Source organism: Durio zibethinus, chromosome 13, assembly GCF_047325235.1.
Source record: "Durio zibethinus cultivar Kanyao isolate XHJ-2024 chromosome 13, ASM4732523v1, whole genome shotgun sequence".
In the NCBI taxonomy this organism is placed as follows: Eukaryota; Viridiplantae; Streptophyta; class Magnoliopsida; order Malvales; family Malvaceae; genus Durio; species Durio zibethinus.
The window spans coordinates 705987-720535 of record NC_143174.1 but is presented as its reverse complement, the minus strand read 5'-3'; the positions used below and the strand labels follow the sequence as shown (position 1 = coordinate 720535).

General features: G+C 31.0%; 1 protein-coding gene and 1 pseudogene across 1 annotated transcript; both read left to right on the top strand.

Annotated features, from left to right (window-relative positions):
* The first annotated feature begins 876 nt into the window (after positions 1–876).
* LOC111304298 (high-affinity nitrate transporter 2.1-like) lies at positions 877–3491 on the top strand. Its single transcript, XM_022900839.2, has 3 exons — positions 877–1900; positions 2008–2123; positions 2231–3491. The coding sequence occupies exons 1-3, from the start codon at positions 1091–1093 to the stop codon at positions 2895–2897; spliced, it is 1593 nt and encodes a 530-aa protein (XP_022756574.2). The 5' UTR covers positions 877–1090; the 3' UTR covers positions 2898–3491.
* A 2530-nt stretch (positions 3492–6021) lies between these two features.
* On the top strand, positions 6022–7501 carry LOC149515205 (high-affinity nitrate transporter 2.1-like; annotated as a pseudogene).
* Positions 7502–14549: the final 7048 nt, after the last annotated feature.

Genomic DNA, 14549 nt, shown 5'->3' with positions numbered 1-14549 from the left:
TAAATATCAACTAAATGATAGGAAACAAACTGAGAAAGGTCTAGCATGGCTAAAAGTCGAAGTTTTACCGTGAAAATTACAATTGCCAACATCAGAATGATTAGCATTAGAGCAATTCAATCTTTTCAGAATATTGATGATCTTGGAGGGCTCAAAAACCTTTTGAAACACAATTCTTGTTTTGGCCGACCTATTAATTATTTATTTTCTATAAACACGATCTTGCCATCATGAAATACTCCTGTGGCATACATGTTAAGATCTTTTGAAAGGCCTGGTGGCTGGTAGACTACTCTTCCATTGTTAGAGGATGCGAAGGATCATGTAATTCTTTGTTCCCTTTTTTTTTTCCTTCCTGTTTTAAAGAAGCTAGAAGTCGATCACTCGAAGATATATATATATATATATATATATATGTTTTAGCTTTGAAACCATAAAAAATGACAAAAGCCCTACATTAACCAAGGCCATAATCTTCCTAGCTAGTTTATTGGGTTAAAAATCAGCAGGACCACAAACTTCATTAAGTTCTTTAAATATCCTTAATTTCCGTATGACGAAACCACTGCTTAATTAGTTCTTTATTATAGCTGCTTGGCCATCGAGTCCACAGCACTACACGTCTTCCAGGGCAAATGTTAATGCCCTTATCTCGATACTTAAAGTCATATATATATATATATATATATATATATATATATACCATATATAATAAGAACTTGGAAAATAGTAGTAATGAACTAATGATCATTGATTATTATTGATAATCTGAGGTTAGTGTGGTAATTAAGCAGCTAATGGACCCTAGTACAGAGTATGTTATTTGATCCTTTGGGATATACGACGAGACTTTTCCTGTTCATAGATGCGGCGAAGTGGATTATATTATACTACTTTTTAAAGTTTCCGAACCGTTTGGAATCTCCAATAGCTCTTTAAATAGCTCTTAACAAGTTAAAATGTCAACGGCAACCCTATATAAATACCGGGCCACTTTCCTTTTGTCTAAACAACAATTGGAGAACTTCTTTTGTACACTTTCCACTTTCCATAGAGAGAAAAAGGAGCAAGCCAGAAAAAAAGAGTGAAAATGAGCCATATTGAGGGATCCCCGGGAAGCTCCATGCATGGAGTCACTGGAAAGGAACCAGCTTTTGCCATATCAGTTGCTTCACCTATGGTCCCAACTGATACAACCGCTAAGTTTGGCCTGCCTGTGGATTCTGAGCACAAAGCCAAAGTCTTCAAGCTTTTCTCTTTTGCTAATCCCCACATGAGAACTTTTCACTTATCCTGGATCTCCTTCTTCACTTGCTTCGTCTCCACATTTGCTGCCGCACCCCTTGTTCCAATTATCCGTGACAACCTCAATTTAAGAAAACAAGATATTGGGAATGCTGGGGTTGCTTCTGTTTCTGGAAGTATATTTTCAAGGCTTGTAATGGGTGCTGTTTGTGACCTTTTGGGGCCTCGTTATGGATGCGCATTTTTGATCATGTTATCAGCTCCGACCGTTTTTTGTATGTCATTTGTTTCAAACGCGGGAGGTTATATTGCTGTCCGATTTATGATCGGATTCTCCCTTGCTACGTTTGTCTCTTGCCAGTACTGGATGAGCACAATGTTTAATAGCAAGATTATTGGGCTTGTCAATGGAACTGCAGCCGGATGGGGTAACATGGGAGGAGGTGCAACTCAACTTTTGATGCCCATAGTTTATGACATTATTCGACAAGCTGGAGCTACTCCATTCACTGCCTGGAGAATTGCTTTCTTCATTCCTGGATGGCTTAATGTCATCATGGGGATCTTGGTCTTAACCCTTGGCCAGGACTTGCCAGATGGGAACCTTAGCAGTCTACAAAAGAAGGGTGATGTTGTTAAGGATAAATTCGGCAAGGTAAATATATATATGTGTATATATATACATTTACATTTATATTTCCTCGAAAATTTTCATAATATCAATTCCTTGCAATTGCTTAAAAAATGGTATTATGATTTTAGGTGCTATGGTATGCCATCACAAATTACAGGACCTGGATTTTTGTCCTTCTCTATGGCTACTCCATGGGAGTTGAATTGTCGACAGATAATGTCATTGCTGAATATTTCTACGACAGGCAAGTCTCCTTTTTTACAAATATGTACTAGTAAAAGAAACTCTCTTTATTTCTTTCTTTAAAAAAAAAAGAAAAAAACTAACAATAAAATCTACTGCAACCAACAGATTTAATCTCAAACTCCGCACTGCGGGAACAATCGCTGCTACCTTTGGAATGGCGAACATTCTTGCTCGGCCATTTGGTGGTTACGCTTCTGACAAAGCAGCCCAGTTGTTTGGTATGAGAGGCAGGCTATGGGTCCTATGGATTCTGCAAACCCTTGGAGGTGTCTTCTGTATCTGGCTTGGCCGTGCCAATGCACTTCCCATTGCTGTCTTGGCAATGATCCTCTTCTCCATTGGAGCTCAAGCTGCATGCGGAGCCACTTTTGGCATCATTCCATTTATTTCACGACGATCTTTGGGAATCATTTCAGGTCTAACAGGGGCAGGTGGAAACTTCGGATCTGGATTGACACAGCTAATTTTCTTCTCAACCACAAGATTTTCCACCGCAGCAGGTCTTACATGGATGGGAGTCATGATCGTGGCTTGCACTCTTCCTGTGACTCTGGTGCATTTCCCACAATGGGGTAGCATGTTCCTTCCACCTTCAAAAGATGTAACTAAGTCCACCGAAGAACATTACTATTCCACAGAGTGGAACGAGGACGAAAAGAATAAGGGCATGCACTCAGCAAGTCTCAAGTTTGCTGAGAACAGCCGGTCCGAGCGTGGAAAGCGTGTGGCCTCAGCACCAACCCCGCCTAATACAACACCATCCCATGTTTAGTCTTCCAGGCGGCAAGATTACAATTTACAAAATACTCCTTCTTGCTGAATAATGAGAAGGGTTTGTGCTCTATTGTGTCTGAATCTTCTTGTTTTCTTCCTTTTTCATCTTTCCTCTAGAAACCCTTCTTGTTTCACTTTCAAAATTAAGATTAGTCGTTTAGGTGCAACAAGATAATATAATATCTATAAAAAGGATTCCAGGTTCATGTTGGTAATGAAGAAAAGAATCAAAATGGGAATTGTTTATTGATGTCCATACAGAATTTTCAATGTAGATCTCAAAATATACTTGTCGCTTTACCCAGTGATGAAATTGTCCAGTGCATGGCAATTTGTGATTCGATGGAATTCTAAATTTTAATATTATGCCATGGATGATCTCAATTATTAGCTTGGATTTAAGGAAAAGTTGACTTGTCCTTGATTGTGAAACACAATTAGAATTAAGTTAATCCAAGTATACATAAGCAAAACATATGAAAAATATATAATATTTCAATAGTTTATTTGGTACATTGCGTTAGCTGAAGTACAGATTATCTCTTTTAAGAAATGGAGCAGAAGCTATCCCTTCATCTTTGGAATTAGGTACTACAGCTCCCAAAATTTCATAACACAAAGGAAGAAAGAAAAAAAAAAATCCTGATTGCCACTTGGGAGACTTCAAACAAATTACATTGAATAATAATTGGTTTCCTTTTGTTTAGTTATTGCAACTTGTTTATCCATCTTTACAAGTTAAATGTTGTTCATATCTCTAACTTTTTTCATTTATTTTTGCTTTAATAAAAGATTTATACAAATTAATGTAAGGGTAAAACCAAGTGTCATGATATATATTTATCCTTGAGTTATACTGTTGATTTATAAGACAAGTCCTTACATCAGAAATGATGAATCACCCCTCTTTGAGGAGGATATTAGCCAAAGAAAGAGATTCAAAATCATGCACCATCAAATTCTAAGTTCTTTGGACGGCAAAATAATATTTGAAAAGACTGCAAGAGAGAGAGACAGAAAGATGAGTCTGCGAGTAGAATGTTTATCGTACTCTTGATTTGAAAATAATATTTATGTTTCATTGATTTCTTATTTTTTTTAAAGGAAAATTTAACAATTAATGTCCTTAGACAAAAACAAAGAGGCAAACTGCTTTCTTGAGAATCTTAACTACTTTTCATTGCCTTTGGTACCACAGCCTTCAAGAGTCAATGTATATCAGAAAAGTTATGAAAGAGAAATTCGGGGTTGGATACCAAAGGCATCTTGGTTTCAAGCTACATCTCCTGCTACAATAGTTTTATATGGTCTTTTCATATAAATCAAATGGCAATGAGGATATAGCCAAATTCTTCTGTTAATTATATTATTAGGCAATGCAAATATTATAACCTTACCTTATGTATTAAAGATTGATAGTCAAACATGCTTACAAGTTACAACGGCCATCCAACAACAACAGAATAGTGGGAACGCTGTTTCACAAGAAAAATCATAAAATTATGGTTGGTCATAGTAGTTTACAATTGCATGTTGATGGGTCATGATGAAAGGGCAAAGTGATCCTTTGGGATATACGATGAGGCTCCCCAAGTTCATGTCTAGCTAGATGAAGGGTGGGGGGTCTCTTTTGTCTCTTTTGTTTACTAAAATATGCCAAAAGAATCACAATAGCTAAGAATCTCTACCACTAGCTTCCTTAGGGTTTTTACAAATTACAATGTCAAGGACCAAGTCCATTATAAAGACTAGGGTACTTCTGATCTCTTGTTGATCAGTTGCTTCACCAATCATCCCAACTGATACATCAGCAAAATTTGCTTTACCAGTGGTTTCTGTCACGTCCTGAGATCAAGACGCAATACGATCGTATTACCTTGAAGAAAATCTCAAAGTAATACGAAGCCTTCTTTCTTAATCATTCTAAAATTCTTCAATAAAATAATCTACCAAATAAAATTCATATCTTTAATCCAACTGATGATACATCTTTATATATCTAAATACAAACTATATAAAATACAAAATTGTCTCTTAAAATCTCATTGGCTAACATATTTTTCAACGATTAAGTAATCTTACCCATTTCATCTTTTAGCTTCACACAAGACTAACCAAACTTATCATTTAATCATCTGTAAAGAAAAAGTAAAAAGGGAATGAGCAAACCACAGCTCAGTAAGTATAGGCTCACGCACCTTACCAGATCAAGCATCATTTTCTTACGCATCATATAGATCATTCAAAACATTCATCAAATTATAATATCAAAACATTTCAAGATCATCATTTTGTCAAATATTTTAATAATTCATAAATCAATGTCAAAATATGTCACTTCATAAATCATTGCAAAAATGCTATCATTCAAATATCATAATCAAACCAAATCATAGATCAATCATTAAAATCATCATAAATCATCATTATCATTTATTTATCGTTAGCTACGGTTACTGCTATAACACGTGACATTGGCCGTATCGACAATTTCATTCTCATGATCATTGCTAACTATTATAACCCGTTAGCCAGGGCTTACGCTAACTACTATTACCTGTTAGCCAGGGTCGTATGATCATGTCTTTGCTAACTACTATTACCCATTAGCTAGGGTCGTAGAACTAGTTCTGATGTCGATGATCCCACTTCCTAGGGATATAAAAACGTAGCTATCTTAAAATCATTCTTTAAACATAAATCATTTTCTCATTTCATTCATAAGCATGATCCATCATTTACATAGGAAAAGCATAAAATAATCATATGCTTGATCCTATTTTCATATATCAAAAATAAAGAAATAAAATATTTATTCCTTTAGAAACATACATATATACATAGATTCAAAAATAAGTAAAGTGTGTGAGATTCTACTTACCTCAATTCGATTCCACCACTTAGTTTTATCCAAGATCATTTCAATAGATTAAAATTTAATCAACCCTTTTTTAGACCATTTATACAAAAATCAACTAACTTACACAAAGGGTTAACTTAACTAATTAATACTAGCAGCCTGACATCTTTTCATTAAAACAACCATATCTCAATATATCCAAATTAGAATTATGATCTCTTTATGCGTTAGAAACTAGACTTGATAAGCTTTCTAACCATATATGGCACACCTCATAATTCCTTATAGATTAATTATAACAATTTTTGAAATTCACATAATATACTACTGCCAAACAACCTGTATACCTTATAATAAAAATTATATATTTATTCACAGGAAACTCCAAATTCAATTCTGCTTTTTTCATTGGAAAGTAGACTCAATAAGCTTTCCAAACATATATGGCTTAATTTGTAAATCCTTGTATACAAATTAAGAAGAATTTCGTAATTCAATCCTAATGCTGCTATCTTACAGCCTGCATATCCTTAAGTTAAAATTAGACAACTCTTCATAGAAAACTCGGATTTGACTTTCGTTTGTTTCATTAGAAACTAGATTCAATATGCTTTTCAATGATATATAATAATCACAACAATAATCTATCCATTAATACAAAATTCTATTTTAATTCATTATTACAGATTACAACATCTCATCCAAAAATAAAATTTCTCTTTCAATCTTTAAAAACTCAAATCTTTACTTTCAGCCTTCAAACTCTATTCAATAATCATCAATAAATTTTAAGAACATGAAATAAACAAAGCCCAGTAATTTACCCAAATAGATCATAAAGATTAATGAAAGATTTCATGATTTTTCTTGGTTTTTGCTCTCAAAACTTCAACTCCAAATAATAGCAATCAACTTGATATTTCTTTTTAAATAAAAAGAGGGCATGTATTGACCTTTAAAGGATTAACTTGATTATAGCTTCTGATTGTGAATCTCCAACTTGATTTTTCATATTCTCTAACCCTAAGGAAGATTCTATTTCATGATAGTTAAGTTTTCTTTCATCTAATACTTCAACTTTTTTTTTTTTACTAAATAATATCTTAATAAACTGATGGGCTTTAGTATTAATCTAATCTAATTATTATTTAGGCTGGGTTATTACAGTTTCAGAGTACAAGGCAAAAGTTTTCAAGCTTTTCTCTTTTTCCAATCCTCACACGAGAACCTTTCACTTATCTTGGATCTCCTTCTTCACTTGCTTTATCTCCGCATTTGCAGCTGCACCCCTTATTCCCATAATTCGTGACAACCTGAATTTAACAAAAAAGACATCCGTAATACTGGGGTTGCTTCTGTTTCTGGCAGTATATTCTCTAGGCTTGTGATAGATGCAGTTTGTGACGTACTGGGGCCTGGATGCGCGTTTCTGATCATGTTATCAGCTCCAACTGTCTTTTGCATGTCATTTGTTTCAGATTCTGCAGGTTACATTGCTGTCCGGTTTGTGATTGAATTCTCGCTTGCTACTCTGTGTCTTGCCAGTACTGGATGAGCACAATGATTAAAAGCAAGATTATTGGTCTTGTCACCGAACTGCAGCAGGATGGGGTAACATGGAAAGAGATGCCACTCAACTTCTGATGCCCTTAGTTTACAACATTATTCGACAAGCTGGAGCTACACCATTCACTGCCTGAAGAATTGCCTTTTCCGCCAAATTCCACGACAGTCCATGTTGAGGCACTGTATAAGATTAAAGTCATGACATAAGTTTGACACAATCATAAATTTAAATAGCGATCACGGTCATATTTTCGTTCGCATCGTATTTATCGCGTTTTCGAATATAACGGAGATCATTACGGTTATCGCGATCATGAATTGTTTTTTTTTTTTTACACAATTTATTATAAAATATAATAATTATAATTATAAAAATTCTTATTCAATGATTTTAAAAATAGTTTATGACACTCTATGTTTTTTATTTTTTTAAAAAATTATTCATAATTTTATTTAGATTATAAAAAGAATTCATATTTGGTTTATCCACAAAATTTTTCTTAGCCAAGTTTATATTCAATATTAATTCTAGACAAATCAAATATTAACAAAACATAATATATTAAATACCAAGTATCTATATTTAATAAAATTACAAACTTAAAAATATAATAATTTCAAATTCCATCAACTACAATTATTGATATATATTTCAAATTTTACCACGTGGTAAAATAACGAGAAGGATCAAATTCTCTATCTTCACTTTGAGAGCCAAGTTGACTCCATCTCCATCCCTGAGGCCTTTGTTCTTGAAACATCTAAGGTGGAGGATATATTTGAGGATGATACATTTGTGGTGGGGGATACATTTGTGGTAAATGATACATTTGGGGTGGAAGATACATTTGAGGAGGTGGAGGATACATTTGAGGTGGATAATAACCATATAGAGGTAGTTAACTATAAGGAGGTTGAAAATTAAGTTGTTTCGGTGGATAGTAATGTCCTTGAATACGAGCAAATGATTCACTATACTTAAAGTTACTAGAATTTGGTCTCCTACCTGAAGATGAAGAACTTCTAGAAATATCATAGTGATGCTTCTTGGCTTTTCCTTTTGATCGAGCTGTACGTGCACTTTGACGTTCATTAGATTCAGCAAATAAATTTACTCCATATTCTGCCATATTAATGAAAAGTTCACCAGTAGCAGTAAGCCCAAATTCTCTTTCAAGTGGGCTGTAAGGTTTATTTACATTCATATTATCACTAAAATTTACCCCATCACCATCACCATCATCTGAACTTAAACCACCACCATTATCACTCTAACTTAGTGTTGGACTTGAACTTGAATGAGACACATTTTTTTTTAAGATTGGCGTGATAGTTTCACATTCATTTCATTATTAGAATTATCTGCGGGCAACCAATCAAAATTTTGACCATCTAACATATGATTTTCTTTCTCTTGCAATCATTCTGTTAGTGGATCATCATCTTCAAAAATATGATCAAGGCTAATAGAATTAAAACTATTATTTATCTCATCAATGCTCATTCTTTTCTGATATCTCATCTTCAGCTTCATGTTATAATAGGTATATACAAGTTTCTGAAGTCTTTCAAACTTCAATCTATTTCTTACTTTGGTGTGAATGTAGCTAAATGTGCTCTAATTATGTTCACAATTTGATGCAGATGTTGTTTGACTAAGCACTTTGATTGCTAATTTTTGTAATTCAGGAACACAAGTGTCATATATTATCCATCACTCAGCTGTATCAAATTATTTAAATTAAATTTGAATATGCTATACAATTAAATAATATAAATAAATTATAATTATTTAATTTACTATTTACCTAGATTCATTTGCTTTCAAGCTCTTTGTGCCTATGGAGTACCAAATGTTTCATGCTTGTCTCAAAATAATAATAACTACATCGATTGAAAATACAATAATAAATGAATAAATAAAAAATAATTCAATTTGTAATACATGAAATAAATGTTAAAGTTATAAAATAGTATTAAATACTAACTTGATTAATCATCCTGATTTGAGTATCTATCAAAGGTTCTAATCTTTCAATAACTGTTTTTATACCTTCTAATGTTTCTTTAAATACATTTGCAGAATGTTTCACTCTAAATTGAAATTGTGGATTTAGATAGTAACCTAAACATAATTCATAACAATATTATATTAAAGTAATAAAAATAAATATATAAGCAATTTAAGTATAAAAAATAAACATATTTTTTAAATACCATTTATATTCTTGGTTTACTTACCAGTTGAATGCAAGTCAAAGTGCATGAAACTCCATCTATTATCAATAATATTTTCATATTCAGCAAAATAACGATAATTTTACTGAATTGCTTGTTTAGCTCTATCCACAGCCTCGTAAATAAAGCTCATTGTTGGTTTTTCATTACCATCCACAAGGCGTAACACTTTTACTAAAGGTTCATAAACTTTTATTATATCGCTTGCTTTTTTCTAAAAATCTTTTCCCAAAATGATTTTTTTGGCTTTATAAGCAGATATTAATTTTTGTTGTCCTCATTTTGGATCTTTAAATTCCTATATATTCATCAATAAATTTTTAGAGTAACATATTTTAAATTAATATTTTAAACAATGATATCGTAAAAAGATGCTAAATTTAAATAGTGGTACCAATTATTAAGTATTAACCTTTAAATTGAATATCTCTCTCAAACATTACTTTTGTCTCATTATTTCTTCTAACTGTATGAAATGAGTGGCAAATCGGGTAAAAGCAGGATGAAGTATTTGCTTCCCTTGTGTATATTTTTTCATCAAATTAACAATCCAAATATGATTGTATATAAAACAAGTCACTTTCTTTGCATCATCCAAAACTTTTGCCACATTTTTTTTCTTCCCAATATCTTCAAGGCACAAGTCCAAACAATGAGCTGAACATGCTATTCAATACGAATGCTTTCTTTTCTCTATTAGTCTTTTTCTTGGGGCTTTAAGTGCTGCCTCGTTATCATTAACTATTTGAACAATGTATTTTTCTCCAATTTCTTTCACAACTTTATCTAATAATCTCTAGTAAAAGTTTGTATCTTTACTACGAATACTTGAGACATCTATAGATTTCCAAAAAATGATCCCTTTACTACAGTAAACAAAAAAATTAATGATATGCATTTGATTCAAACTATTGGTCTAACCATCACACATCAAAGTGACACCCAATTCATTTCAATGAGTTTTTAATCCATTAACCCATTCATGAGCTTATTGATACTCAAACTCTAAATACACATCTGAGACTTCATAAGGTGTTGAAAGTTTTACATGTTGGCCAACTTCTGCTGCCACAGAAACAAATTATACAACCATGAAGAATTTTTTAACTAAAAAAAAAGTTGATCATATATCAAAAATTTTGATACTGATTCACCCATCTTTCTTCTTAATGTCTTTAAAAATGAATCACTTACTTTTGGTTACCTTGAACTCTTACTTCTAACCAATTCAGGTATAGCTCCCCTTAATAAAAATTCAGATTCATTTGGAGTTGATTTCCTTATTTTATCTTCAAAATATTCAGCAACTGAGCCATGAGAGCTTCATCCCTCTTCATATATGTTACTCCAACCACTAGTTCTTTGTCTGAATTCTTGTATTCTATGCCACTCATGTTGTGATTGGATACTATCTCGCAGAGCTTGTCTAGTAGCAATGTCTTCATCAATAAATCTTTCATAATCATCTTCCCCTCTTAACTGTGATAAAAATTTATTTTTTCTCCTTTTGTTAACTGTTTTTTATTTGCTATCTTGAATGAGTTTCATCATACTTTTTCTTACTATACCTATTAACAATATAGTTAAAAAAAAAAAGAGAAAATTAGTTACACATGCTTATGTAATTTAATAATTTTTATTAAGAAATTAACAATAATATTTTTAAAGGAATTATAAAAACATAACATACCAGTAACGTTGGGGCATGGTGCAACATTGCCAGTTTTATGAGCAATGTATTTTTTGAAATGTGTTATTCCTCTTTTTACAACTTTACCACAAAGTTTACATGAAATATTTTCTTTTGTATTTAACACAGGTGTTACAAAATATCAACCTATATCATCACTTGACGCGCCTTCTATTCTTTTACTCGAAAACTCTTCACATGGTGGCATACTTGCTATTTTATATAAAAACAAAATAAACTTATATTCAAAATATTAATATTACTTATTACATCATTAAAAATTGATTTTACATTAAATTTTTTAATTTTTAGTTTTTAATCTTAAAAATATTATTAAATAACTTAATCTTTTTGATACACTAATAGATATAAATTTTTTTATCACAAATAACTTTCAATAATTATATAATAAATACAATCTTCAATAATTACCCAAAAATAACAAGAATTAATCTAATATCAAAAGAATTGACAACAATATAAATATCAAAACAACAAAAAATTTTATTAAATTTCATATACAAATTTATAAATTAATATATAACACAATCAAAATATAATATTTAATTTGAATTAATTTTTGTCTAACTTATACAAAAAAAATTATAAAAAATTTTCATCTAAAATCTCTATATATATCATATTAAATTATTAATCCTTTAATTTTTTTAATTATAAATCTTCAATTCCTCTAATTAGATTTTATCTAAAATAATTTCAAAAATTAAAAAATTTCAAACTTATATTTTAATAAAATTTTCAAACTTAAATTTTTTATTTTTTAGTTTTTAATCTTAGTAACAGTAATAGATCATAAAATGCTAAATTTATTAAATAACTTAGTCTTTTTGATATACTCATTGATATAAATTTTTTTATCACAAATAACTTTTAATAATTATATAATAAATACAATCTTTAATAATTAAACAAAACTAACAAGAATTAATCTAATATTAAAAGAATTGACAACAATATAAATATCAAAACAAAAAAAAAAATTCAGATACAAAATTATAAATTAATAGATAACACAATCAAAATATAATATTTAATTTTAATTATTTTTCATCTAATATAAAAAAATTTATCAAAAATTTTCATCTAAAATCTCTATATATATTATATTAAGTTATTAATCTTTTATTTTTTTAATTATAAATTTTCAAAACCTCTAATTAAATTTTATCTAAAAATATTTCAAAAATAAATTACAAAATTAAATAAAAAATTCAACCTCCACCCTCTCAACACCCCACCACACCTAATCCCTCCCCACCCCACCCAATCCCTTCCCACCCTCCAATACCCCAGCACACCCAATCCCTCCCCACGTGCCTGCCCCAATGTCCTTCAATTTGTTTAATTGTAACTGAACCATCTAGAAACGTAGAAATGTAGTTTTTCAAAATTTTCTTCTTCTCTTTCTTTTTTTTTTTTTTCATCTCTCATTTTCTCTCGCATCTCTTTATCATTATCACTTACCCAATACCTACGGAATACCTCATTCGTCTCTCTCAAACTCTCACAATAGAACAGACATTATTTTACAAAAATTTTACAAAAAAAAGATAATTTAACTTTCTTTTCTTACCTTATTTGATCTTGAATGTTGATTGAAAACTTAAAGTTGATTTGAATTTGGGTATCAAAATGTCGATTGAATGGTTGACACTTGAAATATTGGTCTGTTTTTTAGCTCGTTTTCAGATTAATTTTGATGCTACAGATCTGAAAGTTTGAGTTTTATTTTTTGCTTTTGTTTTTGCTTTTGTTTTTACTTTTACTTTTACAGGTTTATTGCTTTATTCTGCAAAGTTGAAAACTTAAAATTTTATTTTTTTCTCGAACTATTAGATCAGTGAGTAGGAGAATGAAATAACAGTAATAACAGTCCGTTATTATCGCTATTCTCAATTACGTCATTATTTACGACCGTTACACTCCGTTTTTATCGTGAATGAAATTCTCAACCTCGTTTTGTCCAATAATGGTGGCGGGTGGTGGCCCTACCACTATTTTACGACCACTATTTCACTTTTAAACCACTATTTGAATCATTGGACACAATCAAGTAATAGGCTTGAGATATAACGAGTGTTCTTGTATACGTAGTTGTGGCATATTGTTAGAAAATGTGTTTAGTACTGTTGATGTGAATTTATAAATGTTGTTTAGTTGAATGTTTAAAATTATTCTTGTTTTCTTTATGTTGGTTATTTTTTTTTATTCATATTTATGGTCATGGCATAATCTTAAGATCATGATTTTAGTGGGTTGTTATTAATTAAACTTTAAATTGTAATGTTCCTGATGCTAAGATATTGTGAAAGTTTTTTTTGCTTTAAAATAACAACATTTGGTATCAGAACACTCTTTTTAAGGGATCTGTGTGTAAATTTGATGCGTCATGAAAGTCAAAACCAGTCTCTTCGCAATTGCTCTGGCGGTGTTCGACAGAGACAACTATCAAATTTGGGCAGTAAATATGGAGAAATACTTGAAAGCTTTGGATCTTTGTAAAGTAGTGAAAGAAGATTATGAAATTTTTGCACTTTCAAACAATCCCACTATGGCACAGATTAAAGTGCGAAAAAAAAAGAAGATAAAGAAATTAAAGGCAAAGACCTACTTGTTTACTGCAATCTCATCCACCATCTTCACTCCTATCATGTCTTTAAAGTCAGCAAAAGAGATATGAGATTATCTCAAGAACGAATATGAAAGAGATGAAAGAATTAAAAAGATGCAAGTCTTGAACTTGATTAGAGAATTTAAACTTCAAAGAATGAAAGACTCTGAGAGGATTAAAAATTACTCCAACAAGCTTCTTAGTATCACAAACAAAGTCAGGCTTCTTGGATTTGAATTTACTGACTCAAAAATTATAAAAAAAAATTCTTGTTACAGTACTTGAAAGATATAAAGCAACCATCATTACCTTGAAAAATACCAAGGATTTATAAAAAATTTTCTTGGCAAAATTGCTTAATGCTTTACAAGCACAAGAATAAAGAAGACTGATGAAGAATGATACAACAATCGAAGAAGCTTTGGTAGCCAAGCATCAAAACATGGTAAAAAATAAGATAAAAAATAAGAAAAATTTTGAAGAAAATACGACAAGTACAACATCAGCCAATGTAAAAAGAAAGAATAAAAATAAAAAAAAAATCTTATCCACCTTGTCGTGCTATGTAAAGAAGGGTTATCCTCTATTTAGATGCTGGAGAAGACCTAATGCTAAGTGCACTAAATATAATCAGATGGGGCATAAGCTGTTATCTATAAAAAAA

Coding starts and splice junctions, on each gene's coding strand:
- LOC111304298 (XM_022900839.2), top strand. CDS start 1,091: ATGAGCCATATTGAGGGATCCCCGGGAAGCTCCATGCATGGAGTCACT. Junction 1,901..2,007: donor TTAAGGATAAATTCGGCAAG/GTAAATATATAT, acceptor TTATGATTTTAG/GTGCTATGGTATGCCATCAC. Junction 2,124..2,230: donor GCTGAATATTTCTACGACAG/GCAAGTCTCCTT, acceptor TGCAACCAACAG/ATTTAATCTCAAACTCCGCA.